This window comes from Ranitomeya variabilis, chromosome 2, assembly GCF_051348905.1.
Source record: "Ranitomeya variabilis isolate aRanVar5 chromosome 2, aRanVar5.hap1, whole genome shotgun sequence".
NCBI lineage: Eukaryota > Metazoa > Chordata > Amphibia > Anura > Dendrobatidae > Ranitomeya > Ranitomeya variabilis.
In genome coordinates this window covers 108,471,055-108,497,891 of record NC_135233.1, presented here as the reverse complement: position 1 = coordinate 108,497,891, position 26,837 = coordinate 108,471,055, and the positions used below count along the sequence as shown (strand labels likewise).

Here is a 26,837-nt window from a genome sequence, read left to right as displayed (position 1 = left end):
GGAAGACATTCAAGACCACTGATAATCTCCCTCGATCTGGGGCTCCACGCAAAATCCCACCCCGTGGGGTCAGAATGATCACAAGAACGGTGAGAAAAAAATCCCAGAACCACGCGGGGGAACCTAGTGAATGAACTGCAGAGAGCTGGGACCAATGTAACAAGGCCTACCATAAGTAACACACTACGCCACCATGGACTCAGATCCTGCAGTGCCAGACGTGTCCCACTGCTTAAGCCAGTACATGTCCGGGCCCGTCTGAAGTTTGCTAGAGAGCATTTGGATGCTCCAGAGGAGTTTTGGGAGAATGTCCTATGGTCTGATGAAACCAAACTGGAACTGTTTGGTAGAAACACAACTTGTCGTGTTTGGAGGAAAAAGAATACTGAGTTGCATCCATCAAACACCATACCTACTGTAAAGCATGGTGGTGGAAACATCATGCTTTGGGGCTGTTTCTCTGCAAAGGGGCCAGGACGACTGATCCGGGTACATGAAAGAATGAATGGGGCCATGTATCGTGAGATTTTGAGTGCAAACCTCCTTCCATCAGCAAGGGCATTGAAGATGAAACGTGGCTGGGTCTTTCAACATGACAATGATCCAAAGCACACTGCCAGGGCAACGAAGGAGTGGCTTCGTAAGAAGCATTTCAAGGTCCTGGAGTGGCCTAGCCAGTCTCCAGATCTCAACCCTATAGAAAACCTTTGGAGGGAGTTGAAAGTCCGTGTTGCCAAGCGAAAAGCCAAAAACATCACTGCTCTAGAGGAGATCTGCATGGAGGAATGGGCCAACATACCAACAACAGTGTGTGGCAACCTTGTGAAGACTTACAGAAAACATTTGACCTCTGTCATTGCCAACAAAGGATATTTTACAAAGTATTGAGATGAAATTTTGTTTCTGACCAAATACTTATTTTCCACCATAATATGCAAATTAAATGTTAAAAAAACAGACAATGTGATTTTCTGGATTTTTTTTCTCAGTTTGTCTCCCATAGTTGAGGTCTACCTATCATGTAAATTACAGACGCCTCTCATCTTTTTAAGTGGTGGAACTTGCACTATTGCTGACTGACTAAATACTTTTTTGCCCCACTGTATATATATATATATATATATATATATATATATATATATATATATATATATATATATAGCTCTGGCAAAAATTAAGGGACCACTGCAAAATGTTCAGTTTATCTGATTTTTCTCTTTATAGGTATATTTTTGTAAAAATGCAAGTTGTTGTTTTAGTCTATAAGATTCTGACAAAATGTCTCGAATTTCCAAGCAATAAATTTTGTATTTTTTTCTGACAAAGAAAAATGGTCAAAATTTTAAAAAAACCTGTGCTTTCGGACCTCAAATAATGCAAAGAAAACAAGTTCATAATCATTTAGAAACAACATTACTAATGTTTTAACTCAGGAAGAGTTCAGAAATCAATATTTTGTGGAATAACCATGATTTTTAATCACAGCTTTCATGCGTCTTGGCATGCTTTCCACCAGTCTTTCACACTGCTTCCGGCGCAAAAATGTAAGCAGTTCTTCTTTGTTTGATGGCTTGTGACTATCCATCATCCTCTTGATTGCACTCCAGAGGTTTTCAATGGATTTCAGGTCTGGAGATTGGGCTGCCCATGACAGGGTTTTGATGTGGTGGTCTCTTAATTTTTGCCAGAGCTGTATATATACTGCCTCTTTTTTAAAGGGACCAAAAGTAATTTAACAATTATCTCAAAAGCTTTTTAATGGCGTGTATGGGCTATTCCCTCTTAATCCATCATCAATTAGGCAGGTAAAAAAGTCTGAGGCTGATTACAGGTGTGGCATTTTCATTTGGAAGATGTTGCTGTGAACCGACAACATGCAGTCAAAGGAGCTCTCAATAGAAGAGAAACAGACCATCAATGGGCTTAAAAAAGAAGAGAGATCGCAGAAATGTTAGGAGTGGCCAAATCAATAGTTTGGAACATTCTGAAAAAAAAGACAAAAGCGCACTGGTGAGCTTGGAAACTGAAAAATGCCAGGACGTCCACAGAAGACAACAGTGGTTGATGATTTGATGATTGCAGAATCCTTTCGATGATGAAGAAAAACCCCTTCATAACATCCACCCAAGAGAAGAATGCTCTCCAGGAACTAGGTGTTTCCGTATCTACGTCTACCATAAAGCGAAGACTTCATGAGAGCAAATACAGAGTTCACCACAAGGTGCAAACTATTAATTAGCCTTCGAAATAGAAAAGCTAGATTAGACTTTGCCCCCCAAAAATCTAAAGAACTAAAGAATCCACCCAGTTCTGAAAAAGCATTACTTGAACAAATGAAAGTAAGATCAACTTGTTCCAGAAAAATTAGAAGAAGAAAGCATGGAGAAGGTTTGGAAGGGCTCATGATCCAAAGCACACCACGTCCTCTGTAAAACATGGTGGAGGCAGGGTGATGGCATGAGCATGCATGGCTTCCATTGGCACTTTATCAGTAGTGTTTATTGATGATGTTTGGGGTGAGAACACTCTGTCTTTGGGACCTCCATGCTGAGCACCATTAGGTATGTTTTCCTTTGAGCTCTTGAATCTATTGTTCTGACCTATGTTTACAATGATACCTACTATGGATGCAACAGCCACTGGCATTAACTTTTGCATGCCCCCTTATTAGTCCTTTGTTTACAATTTATTCCAATATGCTGCTTGCACATTTGCACTATGCACTATGCACTTTTTCACAATCAAATGATTTTCAGCTAATTGTATAACCAAAGGCATTTTTTTTGTCTTTTTTTTATATTAGATATGATATCATATATATTGGGCATGTCCTTTTCACATTATTTTTGAACCAGAAGATTGGTCTTTAAGTCAGGCTGTAGTTCATCAATTTGATGCTTGTTATATACATTTGCATTTTATGTGGTATACACCATCTGATATTCATTTTTTTAATAGCTCCAATTAATTTTTTTCAGCATTAAGTAATACCTTTGGTGCAATGCTTCATTGGCACTTACCATGTGCCCTTCTGCCATTGTGTTCTTCTTTTTGTGGTTCCAGTAGCTTGATTCTGTATTTTATTCACCTTTTATAATATTTAATAAAATTTGTTATGTTTTAAGTATATAGCTTGCATTTATCGTCTTCTTCTACTTCACACCAGTGGAATATGCATCTAAAGTTGTATAGACTTTTTTTGCGGATTTTTTTTTTTTTTTTTTTTTTTTTTTGAGGCTGTGTTAACATTTTATTGATGATGTGACTGAAAACAAAAGTAGGCAGATGAATGTTTAAATGGTGATACTTTGTGCTCAGATTTAACCAAATCCAGCAAGGTTTATTGGATGGCGCTTCACAGTACAGATGGACAATGACTGAAAACATACTGTGAGACCTACCCAGCAGTTTTTCAAAGCAAATAAGTGGATTATTCTGCAATGGCTGAGTGAATTACCAGATCTCAACCCCATTGAGCAGATTTTCACATGCTTAAGACAAAATTTAAGGCAGAAAGACCCACAAACAAGCAACAACTGAAGTCACCTGCAGTAAAGACCTAGCAAAGTATCACAAAGGAGGAAGCCCAGCGTTTGGTGACGTCCATAGCTTCCAGATTTCAGGCAGTCATTGCCTTCAAAGGATTCCCAGCAAATTATCAAAAATGAACGTTTTATTTATGGTAAAGTTAATTTGTCCAGTTGAGACACTGAAATGGCGAGGTTTTATAGAAAAATATTTGCCATTCCAAACATTTCACAGGGTGTTTTTGTTCAACTCCATTGATCTGTGACTACAATTTAGCTACAGTGTGTACAAGGAGCTGGTGGTGGTCTAAGACATACCTCCTGACTCATGATTGGTTCTGGCTACTACTCTCTCCCTCCCACTACAGCCTTGCCTCCTCTTGGGGCTGTTTTTCAGCATCTAGAACTGGAGCTTTAGTCACGATAGAGGGAATTACGATCAGTTCCAAGTATCAGTCAATTTTGCATCAAAGCCGTTATGTCTTTGCTAAAAAGTTGAAGATAACGAGAAATTTCACCATTTAGCATGACAACGACCCTATGCTTAACTCCAAATCAACAAAAGAATGGCTTCTCGAGAAGAAGATCAAAATTTTGGGTTTGTCCATCCAGAGCCAAAACCCGAATATAATTGAAAATCTGTGGGTTTACCTGTATACAGGAGATGCCCTCGTAATCTGACAGATTGGAGTATTACTGAAGAGTGGGAAAATATTGCTAATTCTAGATGAGCCATGCTGATAGAATCCTGCCCCAAAAAACATGAATGGTGTCATAAATTAAAAAGAACCTTCAGCAAAGTATTAGTTTAAGTGCATATTTTTCCACCCAAAAAGATTTCAGTTTGCTACTCAATGGATTTGTACAGATTATGGGTAACCTAAAGGTGGAAAAAGTTCTGAAATAATTCTTCTTGTCATGATATTATAACAAGAATATGTAGACTTTTTATATCCATATAGCCATGTAGATGTGCTGATTCGCACTGTTCTAAAATGATCTCAGCTAAGAATTTTAGAGAGTACTCTATATTGTAGGTATCATTACATTGCTAATTATTCATCATTATTACTCTTCAGTGTCATCTCTCATTAGTTATACCCTTTATTACATTGACAGAATCACATTGATTTTCCCCGCAGTAGAGGTCAATAAACTCGTGTACTTACACTGAACAAGTACCATTCATTTCCTTATAAGAACTTTTTTTAATTACTGTATCCTTAGAGATGTTTAATGTATAGTGTTCTTTTCATGAAATGAGAATCAAGGAGAATAAAATCAATGACCGAGTAAATGAAAAGTGTTTTTATCTGAGTTTCTCTGGATTGAACCTATTCCAAAGCAAAATTAGCCTGATGGCACAGCATCTTAGCTTCGTACTAACCTCCTTAAAGCCATTTTGAGTCATGTTAAGGTGATAGAAAAAGACTATAAATTACACATGTGAGAATATTTGTATGCCAGGTCTATTAGCAAAACATTTCTGTTTCCAAAAGGAACAATATTTATTACCAAATTTAGAAAGGTTCCATTGATTTATTAGAGTGATTCACATATTTGTAAAATTACTGGAAATATATTAGAATTGTTTATGAAAGGTTTTCTCCAGCCACAACATTTCGATGTCCACGTATACGGGCATTTAAACAACCACCGATCAGTGAATATTTATGGTCATTTATTGCCACATTTACTATTATTTCTGTCCTTTCTTTGTTCTATGACATAACAGAGTGATGTGTGTAACCATCTCTATTAATGACTTCACAGTGTATATTACCCATGTATTGTGACATCACTGACTTTATTGACATTTTGTGACATCACTGTGTGAATCATCACCGCACTGTGACATCACTGTGACCATTATTAATGCTACTTCAGCCTAGTCGTTGCCTTTATCTGTGACATCAATAGGTTTATGGCTCAGGTTACACTAGTGTAATTATTATCCCTGTATTGTCATACAATTATCTGTATTATGTTTCACTGTGGGCCTTTGCAGGACAGTATGACATTCAGAGGTTCTAACAGCACTAGGGTCCAGGTGCCTGGAATTGCTCAGTGTTTCTTCTGCATCAAAGGTTTATTCTAGTTGAATATAATAAATAGTTATCCCATTTTTAGAAGTTATCACCTGTCCACCGAATATGTGATAACTTACTGATCGATGCAGGTCTGACTGCTGGGACCCCACTGATGCCACAACTGGTGCTATGCAAAGCCCCATCTGAATGGAGTGGTGACTGGGCACAAATACCACTGCTTCATTCATTCTCTATGGGACTGATTGAGATTTCCAAGCCACAGTACGGAAGTTTTCGTCTTTTTGCGGTAGTACCATAGTGCCATCTCTCCATGGGGCTTTGAAGATCCCCCTTCTTGACATTGGTCCCAATGGGTGGGCCCACTACCGATCAGCGACATGGGGCTCGCATGCTCATCCCTCCTTCTCAGTCTTACACAGGAGCTCATTTTCCAAGATGCTAAGTAAACCATAAGTAATTTTGTTGGACTTTGTGAGGAGCCAGAAAACCTGGAGGAAACTCACTCAAACCTAGTGGGAATTCAAACTCCGTGCAGATTTTGCTTTTGGTCAACTTAAACAAATTGACCACATTTTTTTTTTTCATCCACAGAATAGATGATAAATGTCTGCTTACTGGGGAGACCCTCCACTGATTTATAAAACAGGAGACCTGAGCCCCCCATGCCCTCTCATTCACTGTAGGATGCCTACACATGTGTCCTGCTCTCATTTAATATGTTTGGGGCTGACAAAAATAGTGATCAGTGGGACACTTATAATGTGTCTTTAGGGTAGGTGATAAATGTCCTTCATGGTGCACCCCTTTAGCCCCTTTCTGCCAGCTGACGGAATAGTACGTCAGCTGGCAGATCCCCTGCTTTAAGGTGGGCTCCGGCGGTGAGCCCACCTTAAAGCCGCGACATGTCGGCTGTTCTGTACAGCTGACATGTGCGCGCAATGAGCGCGAGCGGAATCGCGATCCGCTCGCGCCCATTAACTAGTTAAATGCCGCCGTCAAACGCTGAGCGGCCGGAAGTGCTCACACCGCTGACCCCCGTCACATGATCGGGGGTCAGCGGTGCATTGCCATAACAACCAGAGGTCTCCTTGAGACCGCTATGGTTGTTGATGGCCGATTGCTTTGAGCGCCACCCTGTGGTCGGCGTTCAAAGTACACCACCATTTCTGCTACATAGAGGTGATCTGTACTTCACCTCTATGTACCCTGTCACATCCCTTGTAATTTTATGTATTTATCTTGCAATAAAACTGTATATTTTTTTTTAACTAATGGTTCTTGGTGGTGCGTACTCTTTGTTTGAGTTCTGTCTATTTTTGCACTGAATCCTATCCTTATCGTTGCCACACTATCTTTATGTGGATATTGGCCTTGTGCATATAGGCTCTTTCACCTCTATGTAGCAGAGCCGAACGAGTTGTGCATGCTTCTAGCCTCCTATGGAGGCTATTGAAGCATGCCAAAATTAAAAAAAAAAGTGTTTAAAAATATAAAAAAAATAAAAAATATATAAAAGTTCAAATCACCCCCCTTTCGCCCCAATCAAAATAAAACAAAAAAAAATTAAACTTACACATATTTGGTATCGCCACGTTCAGAATCGCCAGATCTATCAATAAAAACAAAGGATTAACCTGACCGCTAAATGGCGTAGCAAGAAAAAAAATCAAATGCCAAAATTACGTTTTTTTGGTCGCCACGACATTGCATTAAAATGTAATAACGGGCGATCAAAAAAACTTATCTGCACCAAAATGGTATCATTAAAAACGCCAGCTCGGCACGCAAAAAATAAGCCCTCAACCGACCCCAGATCATGAAAATTGGAGACGCTACGGGTATTGGAAAATCGCTCAATTTTTTTATTTTTTTTTTAGCAAATTTTTGATTTTTTTTTCACCACTTAGATAAAAAATAACCTAGACATGTTAGGTGTCTATGAACTCGTAATGACCTGGAGAATCATAATAGCAGGTTAGTTTTAGCATTTGGTGAACCTAGCAAAAAAGCCAGTACATCTCGTCCCGCAAAAAATTAGCCCTCACATGGCCATATTGACTGAAAAATAAAAAAGTTATGGCTCTGGGAAGGAGGTGAGCGAAAAATGAAAAAACGGAAAAAGCTCCAGGGGTGAAGGGGTTAAAAGCTGCAATCCATCAATCTAAATACTCAGCCCCCCTTCCCCCACTTCCCTTAAAAAAATAGCCAAAACAGCACCTTTTTGCATTTTCCATAAATCCTATTGCTTGGAGTTTGCTATATGACATGATTTTGGTGAGGATGTGATGTGACTCTGGGGTCATTTATCTTTTACAGTGCTCTATGAATTTTCCACCGCCATCTGTATTTGTCTATTTTATGGCAGCGGTTTTATTATCATGGAAAAAAGGACAATGGTTATTCAGGACATGAATTCATCAACTAATTTGCTTGCTTTTATCTACACTGCTATGTTAAGTAGATGAATTTTCTTGCTTTGTATTGATCAACACTGCATAAAATAAAGCACAACGGATGATTGGCTTTGGTCTGATTGCATTGGTACTAAATGGTGGGGACTAGTCTGATTGCATTACCGCACATGAAAGTAATCATTCTCAGCATGATACCTAGCATTCTTTCATGGACAGAACATGTAGAAATAGTCAGTTTTACAATGTGAACATTTTCGTGTATTTGTAATTCTTATAAAACATAGACTTTGCTAAAGTTTCCATTTGTAGCTACTTTGTTAAGGAAGTAAATTATGAGTAGTTCTTGGATATAATGGTATTAATATGCTATTATGATTGGGATCAATTATGATAGTGTCTCCTATGCTGCAGGTATAGTGCCTTGCAAAAGTATTCAGCTCCCTTGAACTTTTCAACCTTTTCCCACATGTCATGCTTCAAACATAAAGATAACATATGTAAATTTTGGTGAAGAATCAACAACAAGTGGAACACAATTGTGAAGTTGAATTAAATTTATTGGTTATTTTAAATTTTTGTGGAAATTCAAAAACTGAAAAGTGGGGCGTGCAATATTATTCGGCCCCTTTACTTTCAGTGCAGCAAACTCACTCCAGAAGTTCATTGTGGATCTCTGAATGATCCAATGTTGTCCTAAATGCCTAATGATGATAAATATAATCCACCTGTGTGTAATCAAGTCTCCGTATAAATGCACCTGCTCTGTGATAGTCTCAGGGTTCTGTTTGAAGCACCGAGATCATCATGAAGACCAAAGAACACAACAGGCAGGTCCGTGATACTGTTGTGGAGAAGTTTAAAGCTGGATTTGGATACAAAATGATTTCCAAAACTTTAAACATCCCAAGGAGCACTGTGCAAGCGATCATATTGAAATGGAAGGAGTATCATACCACTGCAAATCTACCAAGACCCGGCCATCCCTCTAAACATTCATCTCAAACAAGGAGAAGACTGATCAGAGATGCAGCTAAGAGGCCCATGATCACTCTGGATGAACTGCAGAGATCTACAGCTGAGGTGGGACAGTCTGTCCATAGGACAACAGTCGTACACTGCACAAATCTGGCCTTTATGGAAGAGTGGCAGGAAGAAAGCCATTTCTCAAAGATTTCCATAAAAAGTGTTGTTTAAAGTTTGCAACATGCCACCTGGGAGACACACCAAACATGTGGAAGAAGGTGCTCTGGTCAGATGGAACCAAAATCAAAAGAACCATGCTTCATGATTCAATAACTCCTATGATCAGCTAGCGGGGGAGATATAGTTTTCAAAAAATGTGCATCTCTTTTTACTGCAAAGGAATAGTGATATTACAAGCTGTCTATTGAAATGAAGAGTTGACCAGGTAATACCGGTCTTGTCCTGCCAGATATGGAGGCGCTCTATGTGCATGTGTTTCTGTTTTGGCAGATGGAGAGGCCTCCAACATGACAGTCATATGAACTAATCAAGCATATGGAAATGGTTGTGTTCATGAGTAAATGCCTTTAACAGTTAATAATGGTGGGGAAACGCTACAAACACAACCTATTTTATTAAAAGCACAGTGCATCTATGACTCTTAGTATTTCAAGGATTCCGGCATTTAGCTCTTATACTATGTACATCCCCTTCAGATGCTCCATGCTATGAAATTTAGCAACATTTTTACTTATTTCCCTAGATACCCTAATGCCTTCCATGCAGTAGAAGAGTCTGTTAAGCAGATCTCTTTTTTTTGTATCCACAGCAACATAAAATCCCTGTTGGAATTAGTCAGTGCTGCAAAAATGCAGGTGCACTTGCTAAATGTTTCCGTGGCATTGTGCTCATATCTTCAACCTTTTTGCCGAAGCAACACATAAATAAGAAATGTGATTAATTCTAGCTGCAAAATTAATTAGACATGCTTGACTCATTTCAATAATATACCTATCCTCTATTAGCTAATTATTTTAATTGGGTAATCCAGGCTTTGCGTTTTTCTGTATTAGGACTAAATTTACATTAAACACAATTTGCTGTAAAATGTAATAAAACACTGTTAGAGCCTTTCAGAACAGATGTAAAATAGGTACGCCACTATTAAACAAGTGATTCCGATTTAAGCAATATGCATGTTCTTTTTGGAAAGGAATGTCCAGGCTTTGAGTCCCTGGATTGAATGCATGACACCACTTTCTGGTTCAAAGCACAAAAATATGACACCACACATAAGGGAAGGACAGTCATGGTTAGTAACGTGTAACAACGATCATACCCACAGGTTAAGCTTAGGAGCCCTTGTTTAGTAACTGCTGATCATTTATAGTGACACTTGGCGAAGGCCCACCAATCGTTCTAGGAATGTTTTTTCACCAAAATATCATTCCTGGACTAGAGACCATTGGACAGTAATTAACACAACTGGCAATGGCAGTATTTTGTTGGCTGGCTAAAATGATTGTTGTTAAATTTAATCTGATCAATGAAGGTTTTAGTTGTAGTCTTCTGTTTTCATCAACATTAGACTAATTATATGGCTGCACTTGGTGGAAAAATAGTTTTTCAAATGTTATGGAGGAACAAATGGAAAGCTCTCCTTGTGCAGATCAACGGATAAAGTTGTGTTTAGATTCAGGTACAACCCTGATAATTGCGGGATTTATCCTCCACATCTGCAGCTATGCCCTCTAAACCTCCATATAAAGGTCCAGATTGAGAAGTTCAGGGGAAAAAAGCAAAAATTTGGGCTTCCAGTAGCGCTGCCAAGGATACAAGGGAGAAGTTTTAATTGTTAAAAGAGTATTTAGATTTATTAAGCTACGCGTTATGTAGCTGGTCCAGCTTCTTCATCAGGCTAATCAAATTAGAGAAACCTGATGAAGGAGATCAGCTCCATAACTCATAGCTTGATAAATCTAAATATTCTTTTCCCAAGTAAAACTTATCCCTATTGGAAGCCTAAATTTTTTTTTTTTTTCCCCTGAATCTTTCAAATATTAGAAATTGCTAAATCCATCGTTTTTTTCACTCACCTTTATAAAAAAAAATCTGAGGGGCTTTTTTGGCTCTTATTTCAGTAACTACACAGTAGGAGACATCAAAATAGGATTGTGACTGTTAGGGGTCGAGTTCCCGTCTCTGCACAGGGGGAATCTCGGGCCATCTCCGCTGCGGTCTCCCATTCTTCTCCTGCCGCAGTGGAGTCTGCTCAGCGGAGATGTCGGTCCCAGCATCTCGCTCAGTCTGACTCTGTACAGAGAGTTACTGCTGCTTTTCCTGCTTCTGCCATTGAAGTCAGTGCTGGGCAGCGGCGAGCAGACGCTTCTGGGACTAAGTCCTGCTTTTCTCATTCTGAGCATGCCCAGAGTAAGATCTCTCAGTGGAGATCGAGGGTCACATGATCAGACACTGCAGCTAAGGTCCTGTAGGTGCTCACGCTCTGTAGCAGCCTCTCATTGGTCCTTCCAGGAAGGTCCTGTAGGTGCTGCAACTATTTAAGGCTTGCATGGCCGCACGGCCATGCGCTAGTATTGCTCTTTATTTATGTACTTTGCGCCAGTGTGGTCTTGTATGAGTGTGTTCAGGGACCCGGCTGAAATAAGCCCCTAGAATGCTGGCACCTCCGGCGAGGAGTTTGTATGCTTGGGTATTCAGGGACCTGGCTGAAATAAGCCCCTAGAATGCTGGCACCTCCGGCGAGGAGTTTCGTGAGCATGCATGACCACTGACTGCTCTTGTTTAGGCAGTTAGCCTGTGCCTCTGTGGAGTCTAACAGGGCGCAGTGCTTTGAGTTCACGACTGCTCTGTGAAGTAACAGAGTTAGCTAACACCGCCATTTAGTTCCGCTATTTGCTAGCAGCAGGTTCTCCTGCACGGTGGACCCCGGGCTGCGAATGCATCTATCATAATAAAATCTATATATTCATTTGGTGCGTTCCGCTAGCCCTAACATAATACTAGCGCCAGGGTCTGGCTAGTAAATGGCAGACATACAGCAATCTTTGCGGGATATCCAGCAGCTGGAGGGTAGGTTGGCGGCTTTCGAGAGCTCAACCTCAGCTGTGGATATTTCCGCAGTTACTGTACAGGCTGCTAGCGTGGCTGCAGCAACCTTGTCCACTGCCACCCCTGTTCCGACATTTTCGCGCCTCTCGCTGCCAGAAAAATTTTCTGGAGAAAGCAGATCTTGTAGGGGATTCGTGAGTCAGTGCTCTATTCACCACGAGCTACTGGCTGCACGTTTTCCCACAGAGCGGGCTAAGGTGGGATTTATTGTGTCCCTTTTGTCGGACAGGGCGTTGGAATGGGCTACGCCGCTGTGGGAGCGTGACGATCGTGTGGTGCAGAGTGCTCCGTTGTTTCTGAGCACTCTGAAACAGGTCTTCCTAGGACCTCAAGTCACCCATGATATGGCGCTCCAACTGCTGGCATTAACTCAGGGTGAGTCCTTGGTCAGCCAATTTGCCATCCATTTCCGAACTTTAGCTTCAGAGCTGGAGTGGTCGGATAAAGCCCTTATCCCCATATTTTGGAGGGGGCTGGCTGATCACGTTAAGGGCGCTCTGGCCACTAGGGAGATTCCAGCCACACTGGAGGAGTTAATAACTGTCTCCACCCGTATTGGCCTCCGTTTTAACGAGCGGAGGTTAGAGCGAGCCCAGTGTAGGCAGAGGTTTCGGCTGGCTCCCACCTTCGCCAAACCTCTGGAATCTCCGGTCCAGGTTCCTGAGTCACATGAGTCCAGGGAAGTGTCTCGAGCGGGTTCTAAGTCCTGGACCGCTTGGGCACCCAGGGTCTGTCATGTTTGCCAGCAGTCTGGACATCTTGCCACCAGATGTTCCCAGCGGTCGAGGAGACATCAGCCTCTAGTGGTAGTCGGTGGAGGTACACTAGATACGGCGACATTTGCCTCAAAATTGTCCTTTAAGGGGACAATTATTATTGGCTCATCTTCCCACTCAGTAGAGCTCTGCGTGGATTCTGGGGCAGAGGGCAATTTTATGTCTTCCGCCTTCGCCCAACGTCACGCAATACCCCTGGTTATGCTAGCGCAACCAGTTACGGTACGAGTGGTGAATGGGTTGACACTGCCCTCACAGATAACTCACCAGACCATTCCTTTTACTCTGTCCATGTCGCCATCCCATCAGGAGACAATATCTCTGCTCGTCATACCTGAGGGAATTGATGAGGTCCTGTTGGGGATACCTTGGTTACGGTACCACTCTCCACATATCGAGTGGTCTTCAGGCAGAATTTTGGGATGGTGTGAGTCTTGTGAGGGTAGGTGTCAAAGGGAGTGCGTTCAGGTTGCTACTACAGAGGTACCCGCAGATCTATCCTCTCTCCCCAAGCAATACTGGTCTCATGCGGACGTGTTCTCCAAAAAGGCGGCGGAGACCCTTCCGCCTCACCGCCCCTATGACTGTCCTATTGACCTCTTGCCTGGTGCTGAGACTCCCCGGGGTCGAGTTTATCCGTTATCTCTCCCGGAGACGGAGGCTATGTCTCAGTACATCCAAGAGATGTAGCTAACACCGCCATTTAGTTCCGCTATTTGCTAGCAGCAGGTTCTCCTGCACGGTGGACCCCGGGCTGCGAACGCATCTGTCATAATAAAATCTATATATTCATTTGGTGCGTTCCGCTAGCCCTAACAGTGACCAAAGGGTTTTGTCAGTCTACTGTGCTGTACTCAAAGCTGTACCCCTTTAACCCTCTCAGCAGGCCTAACTACTTTAAAAGTCCACCTAGTTTTTACCGCCTTGTTCTTCATCTGCATAGCCATATCTCATGATGAAAGTCCTTCCCACAATATTCTTGTGTATCCTTCCCCACCAGCTAAATCATTAAATTACATGACTAAGAAAAGACAGCTCATTCGTCCACCCACAGTAAAGTGCTATCCTCTATGGGTCTAGAATAGGTGTGCACAACCTTTTTTAGTTAGGTCAATCTGAGGGACAGATTGAACTAACCCAATGCGTCGCAATAAAACATCAGATCATAACTATCTAATAGGTACTGATTCAGATTCTAAGAGCCCCACCTTTCAGGGTGATAGTGGTCCTCTTCTGTCCTGTACACAATGCAGAAGGGACAAGACAATGAATTCCTCTTTCTCCATTGTAGTTTATGGGAAACAAGAAGCATGGTCTATTGTTTACCTTCTACCATAAGCTAAAATTACTATGGAAGCACTCATGTATGGCCACATCTTTTTTCATCTACTCCTTCAATTTATTATAACATGTTCACAGACATGGCCACACAGTTCACCATTAATAGTTACCCATCCCTATGGTACTACCTGCCACTCCTCTACTTCCTAACCAGGAAAATACATATACGCAGCCACCAGACATCTCAAGCCTTTCTGTGACCAGATAGCTGAGGTTCACAAAGAATAGCTACTTGAGGGCTACTTGTGGGCCCCAAGTAGCAGGTTGTGCTCCCCTGGTGTAGAACCTTGGTCTGTAGTGTTGTTGGGGGCACTCAGGCAGACATTGTTGGGGGCATGACTTGTATCTGATATAAAACTATTATTCTGCCACATCTTAAATTCCTAAAATTGTTTTTAAAAAGTTCACAATCATGCCATGAAGTTAAATAAAGGGAAATAATAAGTTTGGCACATAAAACATTGTAATCCCCAGGGTTAGAAATCCTTGTTTATAAGGATAATGTTGAAAGTCTAATGCTTTGCTGCACAGGGTCTGTCTATGTCCATGGCTCAGAGCAATCTTCTATTTTGCTGTTAATTTCACAGTTGAGGGGGCAATAATATAATGAAAAGAATCTATAAATAAACCATGTTTTATGATATTAAGGAAATCTCAAGGGGCACATATTAAAGCAAAGTGCTGTATGACGCAGTCCTGCTCTGCTATGTATTCAGTGCTTTCTTGAATGTGTCAAAGTCTCCAGCCATATGCATGAAGTGAAGCTGCACCGCCTCCGTTCACAATCTGTACTAGGCCCTCCGACTATTGTATACCTCTTATAATACTTGTGTCGTCTCTTGTGGTGTGGAAGATGGGTCTTTGGGCCTTTCAAGGAACCATGATCCTGCTGTAACCTCTGCACCTCCTACAGTTACAACCCAACTTCACCTGGGATTGACTAAAGATCTCTTCCAGTTTATAAACAGAAAATCTCAAAATGATTTTCCTTGTATCAGAAGTTATGGCATTTGACCACAATACACGATAACTTACAGATGGATGAAGGTCTGATCAAAAACACCCCCTAAAATCCTGAACTAAGAATACATAGCTTTTAATCTTCGTTATGCTGAGTTGCAGTTCCTACACAACACTCCATGGAGAGCAGCTCTATGCTGAGAAGACATATGACGTGCCTGCTGTTCTGCAGTCCTTTGTTATTTGGAATAGTTGGTACCCAGAAGCCTGACCTTTTCTGATTATTAAAGAGGCAGCTTTGCAAAGTACCTCTTTTGAAAGAAAGCAGCCTTGTTTTTGTAATCTTGGACAACCATTTTTGTCATATACGGTAACTTTTATAGACTATTGAGCCAGCGAAACATAATGGAATAAAGTCCCTTCTTATAGAATCATAGAATGTTAGAGTTGGAAGGGAACTCAACGGTCAATGTATCCAACCCCCTGCTCAATGCAGGATTATGGTAACTAAACCATCTCAGACAGATGTCTGTCCAACCTCTGTTTGAAGACTTCAATCGTGGCAGCCTATTCCACTCATTGATCACCCTCACTGTCAAAAAGTTTGTTCTAATATCTAATCTGTATCTTCTCCCTTTCAGTTTTATTCCATTGCTTCTCATGTTTCCATGTGCAAATGAGAATAAGGATGATTCCTCTACACTGTGACATCCCTTCAGATATTTGTAGAATACAGGGATTAATGGGGGAAGAAGCATACAATGCTCTATCTATAGAAATATATCATATAATGTCCTTAAGACAGGAGTGATTTTTTTTTTTTTGTTACTTCTCATGCCTAGGTTTCTGGCCTTCTCTGCAGTCTATCAGCAGCGGCTGGTCTATGTGTAGAGCTAAGCGCTTCCAATCTCTCTTCTATATAGCTTGTACGCGATGCTCTGAAACTGCCTTGATCTGTCCAGCTTCAATACCCCTGCTCTCTTCCAATGCTCCAGAGGCAAAGCTGCCTCTGCTTGCAGCATGGGAGAGCGCACAGTTCGGGCCAGCGGCGCCAAGATGATGCTTCTCCAAACTGTCAATCATCAGCAGAGTTCCACTCCCCAGCAAACTGAGAGGCAGATGAGTAATGTGCTTCTGAGTATTGAATGAGAGACTACCTCTTTAAGCAGGTTATTCAGTTGACATGTAGTTCTTTTAAGCTCTCACTGAGTGGAGCTGACCTCTTCATCTCCATTCATTGTGTACATTGTGCCGCTATGTACAGATGGTTGGTAAATGTAAATGTCCAATTGCTGGATCCTTCTACGAACATGTGAAGCAGTACTGTGTTCCCCATGTGAAGAATGGAGCTGTAGTAGGCAGGATTGATCACTACTCTATGTTCTTATATTGGTCTATGGCAGTGGTAGTGTGTATACATGAATAGTGCACCGTTAGGTAATGAAGTGGTGGTAATCCATGCATATTACTATCCTATCCACTGATCACTTAATGTTGGACAGATAACTTCTGTAAAGGTACACAGCATTAATCAGTGTATATATGTAATTTTTCACTTTTTCATAAATTAGTAACTGAAAATATTAACAACAATTATAATAATGACCATATGACCGTTGATATCAACTGCTTATTAAATTGCAATTTAATAACATGACATATATCTCCATTTTGTTTTGTAGCCCACATCTAAAATTCAACAATATCACTTTGATATCAAGTCACGGCCTTCCTGGATGTAATAGCAGTATGGATCCATCATTTCTCGCAAGCAGGTAAGTTAAATGCTTAGACTTGAAAGTTTTAACCACCTTAACCCCCAAGACTGTTTTCACCTTATAGACACCTATCCGTTACTAAGAGGTGGGCTTGATGTCAGAGGACAATACATAGAACGGTGATGCCAACCCCACAAATATGAACCTCACTTGCCACCACCACAGTGGAAAGTGGGAATAGCTAGGCAAAGCGCCAGAATTGGTGCATCTAATAGATGCTCCTTTTCTGGGGCGGCTGCGGGCTGCTATTTTAGGCTGGGTGTGGCCAATATGCATGGCCCCTTACCAGCTTTGGAATACCAGCCCCCAGCTGTTTGCTTTTTTTATTATTTATTTAAACAATAAAAAAATATGGCGTGGTGACCCCTCTATTCTTGATAATCAGCCTTGCTGAAGCTGACCGCTGAGAGCTGCAGGCCGCAGCTGTAAGTTTTGCCTGGATGGTTATCAAAAATACAGGGGAACTCTACATCATTTTTTGGTGGAAGACCCCATTTTGATAACCAAGAAAGGCTAGGTATACAGCTGTGGGCTGATATTAATAGCCTGGAAACCTTTATGAATATTGTCTCTTTCTCAGAATATTAATATCAGCTGTTTATGAAAACTATGGGGGACCCCACGCCATTTACTAGTACAGTAGTAACCCGAGGTAACCTTTGTTACAGCCTTCCAGTATTCCAGGAGCTGGAAACATCACTAATCTTAAAATGTCTCTCAAAGTTTCATATGAGTTTTTCGGGCTTCGCAACTGCTGAGAGACTGGGTGGCTCTGAACTCTGGTAACTTAGCTGAGTTCTGCTATGACCTCAGGTGACCTAACTGTTCTTGTTGACGATTAAAAAATTAATTGAAAAAACGCATGGGGGTCCGTAATTTTCATAATCCGCAGAGGGAAAACCAATGGCTAGAGGCTGATGTTAATATTCAGGGAAAGACACAATATTCATAAAAATTCCCATGCAACTAATATCAGCTCACACATGTATACTTAGCCTTTCCTGGATATTAAAATGGGGGACCCACCCAAAAAAAGATGTAGGGTTCCCCTATATTTAATGACCAGCAAAGCAGAGGCAAACAGCTGTGGGCTGATATTAATAGCTTAGGAAAGGACCATGTATTGACCCCTCCCAGACTAAAAACATAAGGTCTCAACTGCCCCAGAAATGGCGCATCCATAAGATGCGCCAAATCTGGCACTTAGCCTCGCTCTTCACACTTGCCATGGTGCACTGGCAAGTGGGGTGATAGATGGGGGGTGACATCACCATTGTGTTGTCAGGTGACATCAACCCCAGAGGTTAGTAATGGAGAGGCGTTTATAACACACCCCCATTACTAACCCCATAGTCAGATTGCATAAAAAAACACTCCCAGAATAAAGTATTTTAATTGAAAAGAATGACACAGACTCCTTTAATGAATCTAAATTAAACCATACCTATGTCATTGCTCAGTCCACAGAAGCCAATATCTCCTGTAACAGAATTAAAATATTAACAATATTCATCACCTGTCCGTAGAGAAGATAATAATCAATTTGTGCCATGAGTGGTCTAGCTCTGCGACATCTAGATGGCATCCTGCATTGTTGCATGATGCGACTTTACTGCCTGCCATCCAGCAGAGACACTGACCAGCGAGTGCTGCCACTTCTCAGTGTCTCGCGGTGTACTCCTATGACCTGAGTGATGTCACTGCAAGCATGAGAAAGTTCTTCCACTCGCAGTTCTGTGAGAAAGGTCCTGAGAGTTCACAGTCAATGAACTCAGTTCAACTCTCTGACGTCAGTGTGAGCGCCGTGGGAAAATTTCTAATGGCGCTCGGTGACTTCAGTCAGGTGATAAGGAGTTCTCTGCGAGATACTGAGCTGCTCAGTGTCTTTGTTGGATGGCAGGCTGCATAGTCGCATCATGCAACAATGCAGTCTCATCTAGTTGTAGCAGAGCTAGACCCATCATGGGACAAATGGATTATTATCTTGTTGGCAGATAGGTAAGGAATATTGTGGTTTATTATTTTAATTCTGTTACAGGAGACCATGGCTTCTGTGGTCTGGGTGATGTGTGTATGGGTTAATTTAGTTTCATTAAAGGAGTTTGTGTCATTCTTTCAATAAATGACTTTATTCTGACTGTGTCTATTTACAATATAACTATAGGATTAGTAATGGATGGGTGTCTTATAGAGGCCTCTTCAATAATAAGCCATAGGCTTGATGTCACAGGACAATACAAAGGTGACATCAACACCACAAATATGAACCTCACCTGCCACTGCTACAGGGCAAGTGGAAAGGGTCGGGCACAGTGCCAAAATTGGCGCATCTAATAGATGCGCCTTTTCTGAGGCGGCTATGGGCTGCTATTTTTAGGCTGGCAAAGGCCAATATCCATGGCTCTTTGCCAGCCTGGGAATACCAGTCCCCAGCTGTCAGCTTTAGCTTGGCTGGTTGTTAAAAAGCAGCTTGAGTATCCATCTATTCTTGATAACCATCCTTGTAGGCTGACAGCTGAGGGTTGCAGCCCACAGCTGTCAATTTTGCCTGGCTGGTCATCAAAAATACAAGGGAACCCAAGTCAATTTTTTTTTTTAATTATAGCGTTATTGATTGGTCAATTGATGCTACCTTTCCTGTTGTCTTCTCCTAATTTTAGCTATTTTGGCAGCTAATTTGCCCCTGAAGATGTTGTCTATGTGTTTGGTTTTACCTACCATTAAAGTCAGTTGAGCTCTTCATCGAACATCAGGACATTCGCCGATCCAAACCAAACCGGACCTTGAAAGGTTCGCTCATCTGTAGTGAAGGGGTTAAAGAGTAATCATTGTTTTAATTTTTATTTAATAAATCAATACTGCACATGAAAATAAGCAACTTTGTAAAGTGTAGTATCAGAGAAATCTGCTTCCTTCTCTATCAAAATTGATCAGTCATTATAAAATTTCTCAATTCCTGAGTAAAAACCTGTATTCAGTGAAGACAGAATATTACATTCTGAGATAGGAGATGGCGGTTGGTGGTGATAATATTCTATCTAGATAGGAGTAGGAGGGTGCAGCTCTGCATCTAGCTCCTCCCCCTAATACAGTCCCTTTCCCTAAAATACAGGGAGTAGGGGGGAGGGGAGCATACAAAGCCTTATCCATAGGTATATGTTATATAATGTTAATGTCCATTCTTGTTCCAATAACGCTAGAGCTGTCACAGAAATTTGGTTAACCGCTCTATGTTCTTGCTCATAGAGGGGGGACTAAACTTATTAGTGTTTATGGATAAAAACAGATGAAAATGAGATCCAGCTCACTGATTAAAATATGATCCAGCTCACAAATAATATTTTAAGATTTTTTTTGCATACAAGAAATTACTAGAAAAAAAGCTGATTTTGACCACATTTATAGTGATTGTTATGTAAACACAATATCTTTATCAGAAAATACTCAAAAGAATGAACATATACATTTCTACATAAAAACTAATTGCTATGTGTGAATTGTGACTTGCATTTGTATTCAGCCCCTCTGTAGTCTGATACCCCTAAATAAAATCCTGAGTGGCCAATTGCCTCCAGAAGTAACATAATTAGTATAACTACAGCTGTGTTGGTATATCACATAAAAGCCAAATAAAATGCATTTAAGTTTGTGGGTGTAACGTGAAAAATTGTGGAAAAGTTCACAGGGTATGAATATTTTTTCAAGGCACTGTATATGTTCAGTCTTTTGTATGTTTTTTAACTGCTTCAGACCTCTAACAGCATTTTTAGCTCGAATGACACTGTGTACATTGTAATAGAAGTCTTTGGGAAAGCTCAAAGGAAGCCTTGAAGACTCCTGGACATGTTTTGCAGTGTTTTGCCTTCGGTTTTGCTTAAAATAAACACTAGTGCTTTCTTCATTATTCAGTCGAATGAAAAAAACAACTGGAGAATGACAGTTAAAAGAAGACATAACAAAAAATGGGTAGAAAAAAACAAAAATCCTCCACGAATTTCCTGAAGCATCTTCTTCTTCCAACACTCAGCGTGTTTGGCCTTAGTGTAATAGACAGTGTCCATATACTCTTAAGTTGTAACTCTTTTAGCTGAGTTTTAGAGCAGAAACTTTCCAAAATCCTCCGAAAAAACTCAAAACTCCTCAAAAACTCAGCAAAAAGTCTACCTTTTCCTGAAATAGTCAAAACAACATTGGTGTGCAAATGTTCCATCTTATGTTCCATCTTTTCACCACTTCAGGGTTTGAAAACCATAAAGTGGATAAAAGAAGTGACATGCCCGTTCTTCATGTGGCTCCCACTCTGTACACTTAACAGAGGAGAGTAAAAGACACCACAGCAGAGCCACCGCAAAAATTACCTTTGGCGTTTTATGGAAGCGTCGTCACGTGGCAAAACTTGGCAGCTTTGCCGGCGTCTACATGATGCCGTGTACAGATACTCTAAGGGTGTGTTCACAGTCAATTTTTTTTAGGAGTTTTTGGAGCTTAAACTCAACTTTAAATTATTTTTATGGCAAACCCAGTTTTCGAGGAGGATTTTGGAAAGTATCCGCTCCAAAATCTCTTAACAAAAACCTCAGGCTGAACACACGGAATCTGCCTTTGTGCACATATCCTAAATTAGGAGAATTTCATGAAGCGGTTTCCAGTAGATAACTTGTTTTTGAAAGAGAACTCATCAGAGAACTCATCTTAACTTATCCTTGGGGAACCTACAAATCCAATCCCTAATGACAATGATCGGTCATTGATGACAGAGGGGTGCAGGGCATCCTTACAATGGGAGATTACGCTGCACAGTGCCAAGCTGCTGGGTCTGTTGGAGTTTGCAGTAGGCCTGCAATAAACATATTCTGCTCTTCTATGTATCTTGGCAAGTTTCATTATTTGCATCATAGAAACAGCTTTGTTATCGTCTCAGTAAAAACCCAAAAGAACCAGAAGGTATTAGATCCTATACTGGCTGCCTCCACTGTTGAGGAATTGGCCGCTGCTGTAAAGTACTATTTTGTTTCGTGGATGTCGGCTATTCAACAGAGTGCTGAATTGTAATCTCTCGCTATAGGCTTTTGGAAAGCTCACTGCAAGACAGCAGACTAAAACCACTAGAGGATCTCCACCAACCCACCAGATGTCTAATTAAAGCCTGCTGTCAGCTGCTAAAATGTCACTTACAGGTTTTTTTTCTTTTCCCAGCCACTGTTATAATGATAAAGATTATGCGCTGATGTCACTTCGATCCTGGGTTAATGTTGTGGTTGGTAAAATGACTGGCATAGACAGAGCTGCCAAGTTTGTGATTGTTTCCAATGATAGAAAAGTACCGTATGACCATCTAATTCTTTGCACCGGGCAGCAGTACCAGGTAAGCGATTGTATTTGATTCTGGTAAAAGAACTGTGTTAATATGAAAATGTTTTTCATTTTTAAACATTTGTTTGTAATAAGACTTAGCCTTTCACATTTTGCATTATAGCTTGTAGTGAGTGGATGCCAACTCATTGTCTGGTGCCAAGTATTGTGCTATGTTTAGAATGGCTTGGGATGTGCTGTTTGCCTGTTAACATATCCTTATGACTATTTGGGTGGATTTACATGTAGTTTATTTAAATTTTGCACCATGAGAGACCATACATACCTTACATGGTTCTCGGATGAATCCTCTCAGTGAGGAGAAGGAAGAAAGTCTTAATGTGGAGAGGGAAGAAAGTCTTAATGTGGAGAGGGAAGCTCAGGTTTCTAATCTAGTGGAGGAACGGAATGATTCTAGTGTTTAGATTTGTCAGCATTGAGCATTGGGAGGCCCGCATGCACCACCGAAATTGGCAGACTTGAGGCTTTTGGGGTCTTTATAGATTAGATGGTATTTTCATCAAAATTGGCAACCTTTAGGTATTTGGGCCTTTACAGATTAGATGGTACTATCACCGAAATTGGCAACCTTTAGGTGTTTGAGGTCTTTATAGATTAGATGGTAGTATTGCCGAAGTTGGCAACCTTTAAGTGTTTCGGGTCTTCACAGATTAGATGGTAGTATCGCCAAAATTGTCAACCTTTAAGTGTTTAGGGCCTCTATAGAATTTAAAAATGTCCTGTTGGAGTCTTTATTATGCCAAAAAAATGTTCAAATCCTAATAAAAAAGATTCCAGAAAGAAATTATTAAATAATACATAAAGTCAGGCAATTTCTCTTACAGAAAGGTACGGTATTAGGACTGTTAAAGAGTGCCGCAGCCATGATGAAAAAATCTCAGTGTATGTAGAGGAGCAGGGGCACAGCCATAGGGGGTGTAGAAATTACAGCCTGTTTTTGTGGTCGAGGGGAAGACCAAGACCCCTGAGATAATTTAGACAACACCAGTATTATAACTAGCACATGGTTGTTAGTGAGAGGCCCTGGTATATATTTTAAGTTTGACCCAAGTAGTTTTAATGTTTGTCTCTAGAAAGGAAGACCTGGTAATTGTTAATTATTTCCTTTTACATAACATTTCCAACTTTATAACTTGATTCAGTGTGTAAAGCCTCATGCACATGACAAAGTTCTGCACACAAGTTTTATACACAGTGTTTATATAGCTTTACATTGCACTTTCTTAAGAATTTCATAAACTGCTATTTGGTGCACCTATGAGTTGTCACATTATCCCAAATAGGATTACTTTTAGGCAAAAACTTCGCCAAAATTCGGTATGCAGTGGAACATGCCATAATGTTGTGTTCTTGGAAATTCTGCATTAATCTATGATCCTATGGGTGAAATCAAATACACTGTATTCCCAAAGCTAGAAAGAAGCACAAATATAAAAATTATTGCATTCTTGGAAACCCTGTATGTCCACAAATAATGTGAAGAGTGCATTGGTATCGATCAGAAATGTGTAATGCTCCTTTCAACATTGCACAACCCATCTAACAAAAAAGGATTGTACAAAACAATAGTAGTCCGATCAGCTCACACCAGTGACCAGAGGTAAACTTTATACCTCCGATCACAGCTGAGTGCTCATGCTGTCTTTTGACAGCGTGGGAACCGCAGCGCTGACCGGCGGGGATGATTTCACCAGAAGTGGTGTTTGGCCCTGCTGTCATGCACATGACAAACACCCGGTGTTCGGGCAGCTGAACCCGAACAATAACACAGACATCCTGGTGAAGTACGTGTTCAGTGTCCATGCCTGAACAGTAGGTGTTTGGTACAGATGCCAAACTTTACTGTTCGGGTTCGCCGATCACTAGTCAGCACCAGCCTCTGTGAATAGTGTGCATAAAATAAATAAATAAAATGGCGTGGGGTTCCCCTTAATTTTATTAACCAGCTGAGGGAAAGCAGACATCTGGGAGCTGGTGCTATTATTCTGGGAAGGGGCCAATATCCATAAAGGTTCCCAGCCTATTAATATCAGTTCACAGCTGTCTGCATAGCCTCTACTGGTTATAGAAAAGGGGGACCGGGTCATTCCATGTCAAGTGAACCAATGATTTTTACCACTATATTTTTAATTCTTTTGAGATTTTGGTATTTGGTAATAGTTTGTCAGAGAATGCAAAATGTGAAGAAAAAAAAATTCTAGATATTTTTTTAAATTTTTTATTGATTTTCAAAGTTCGGAAAAAGTGCGAATTTCGGTGTTGCCTGCCCTTACATTTCTCCCCATAACTCAGGCTAGAAAAGAGATAGAGAAACAAAATAAACACCATTCTACTCAGAACTGTACATGCTTTCACCAGATATGTCACAAGAGTATCTTTGATAATAATTTACCTATGCGAACGCAAGCGCAAAACTTTAAAACCATTTCCGAAAAAAACGTTTAATTTAAATATTTCAAAAACTGCACATGTGCCTGTTATGCTCCTAGCCACTTCTGCACCAAAATACAAGCTGGGATCGTGATGGGATCATATTTTAAAAAATAAAACTATTACAGTGTCAGTTCAAAAATCTTGATTTCAGGTCTGTTCAGCCTGTGGTCTAACAGTGTGGGGTCTGTATTTACCAAATAATCCATGATTGTTAGATATTCCTGTATTATTTTATTATGTTAGAGTTAGAAGCAGGAGAGGACAGAGGAGAAAGCTTTGTTAGGGCTGAGAATGACCAGGGGTAGACGGTGACTGCAGAGCAGATGACAGGCCGACAGCTCGGGCCTCCACAGACCGTATTCACACCAAATCTGAACACCCAGGAAACTCCTCAAATGGAGGGAGAAAAATATTCTTAACATCCAGTTCATGTATTGTTCAAACCAGGACTACGAGGAGGAGGAGAGTTTGTTATATTGGTTACAGGAAGCAGAACCCATCACAGGGGACTCAGCAATACCGGACTGTCATCCCATGTAGTGGAAATAAAGACAGTGACGTCCATGACGTGGTAGAAGGCGGCACAAGATCGGCAATGGATGACACAACTGGCTATGTGACCTGTGAATATGATCAGCGCTGACGGCTACTGGACTCTCCAAAGATTGTGAAAATGAAGACGTAGAAAGGACTTTTCTGCACCTTCTGGTCCAGTGCCGTCCTTTGTGTATCCAAGAAAATCAGACATTGTAAAAGTGAACAAAATCAGATATAACTCAGGTGGAGCCGAGCACCATGACAGCCGCACATACTGACACAGAAGGAGACGGCCATTGCTAGTGAGCGCTTATGGACAAGATGACATTTCACCCACTAGAAGGGACACATTGATGATAGAAGACCAGTGTAAAAGCCTACTATTAATTGTTTGATTAGTTCATATTTTATAGTACGAGGATTTAACTACTGGACTATTCTTCTTAAACACTTCAGAAATGACATGTTTAGTGATATAGTAGAAAAAAAAATTGTTCCATGTATAAATGGGTGGTAAAAATATTGGTTATTTTAATCTTGTTTTTAACATATAATCAGGATGAGACTGTATTTAGAAAATCACACTTGAGGATGTGATCACGTTTTTTCTTTTGGCTTGTTCAATGAATTCAGGTTGAAAATGCTGAGCCAGTTGTTATGATGATTAAGATGTATTTATTCTGGCACTTTGGTAGTTGTTTTTTGCGTTTCTTTATTGTTACATATAAATGCTGAATGCAATAACTTGTAATTTCAAAAGAAAAAGGGAAGAAACTCACACAGACATAAATCAGATGATTCAAGGCTTAAAAAAAAATACAAATTTGATAGGTCCCAAGTTGAATCCCTGTACAAATATAAACAAGGACACAAGTAACACACATGCATGTTTTCACAATTTTAAAACATACGTTTTTTTCAGAATTGCGCATCAAAATGTTTAATTTGATTTCACCAAAACAAAATATAAAGAAACATAGTCTTGTGACATATCAAATGAAAGCCGGTACCGTTCTGAGAAAAATGATGCCTCTCCCACCTCTATATCTTAATCATAGCCCGAGATATGATAAAAAATGTAAAGCCATACCAGGCCAAAATCAGCGCTTTTTTAAAACTTTAAAAATCTGTAAAAAATTAACTGATGAAGAAAAAAATTCTAAACTTTTAATTTGTAATTAACTAAAGTTGTACTTCATAAAAACAAAAAATAAAAAAAATCTAAAGACGTCAGGTAAAAAAAATATTCATATTTGGATCACTTGATATGGAATGACCCGACCCAAAAAAATATAAATGTGGGGTACCCCCTATTTTTAATAACGAATAAGGCTACACAGACAGCCACGGGCTGATCTTATAATAGGCTGGGAAGGGGTCATGGATATCGGCCCTGTCCCAGACTGATAACGCCCTCAGCTTCCCCAGAAATGTTGCATCTAATGGATGCGTCAATTCTGGCATTTAGCCTTGGCTCTTTTTGCTTGCCTTGGTGCGTTGACAAGTGGGGTAATGGTTTGGGGGTTGATTTTAGCTTTGTAATGTCGGCTGGCAT

General features: G+C 40.5%; 1 protein-coding gene across 3 annotated transcripts in view; it reads left to right on the top strand.

Moving 5' to 3' along the window:
* The window catches only part of CFAP61 (cilia and flagella associated protein 61), a 416,189-nt gene that overhangs the window by 221,355 nt on the left and 167,997 nt on the right, over nucleotides 1–26,837 (top strand). For all 3 annotated transcript variants that reach the window (XM_077282796.1, XM_077282793.1, XM_077282795.1), the window contains 2 exons: nucleotides 16,844–16,936; nucleotides 22,136–22,304. In XM_077282796.1, the coding sequence (XP_077138911.1) occupies nucleotides 16,844–16,936; nucleotides 22,136–22,304 (262 nt within the window). The remainder of the gene's footprint in view (nucleotides 1–16,843; nucleotides 16,937–22,135; nucleotides 22,305–26,837) is intronic.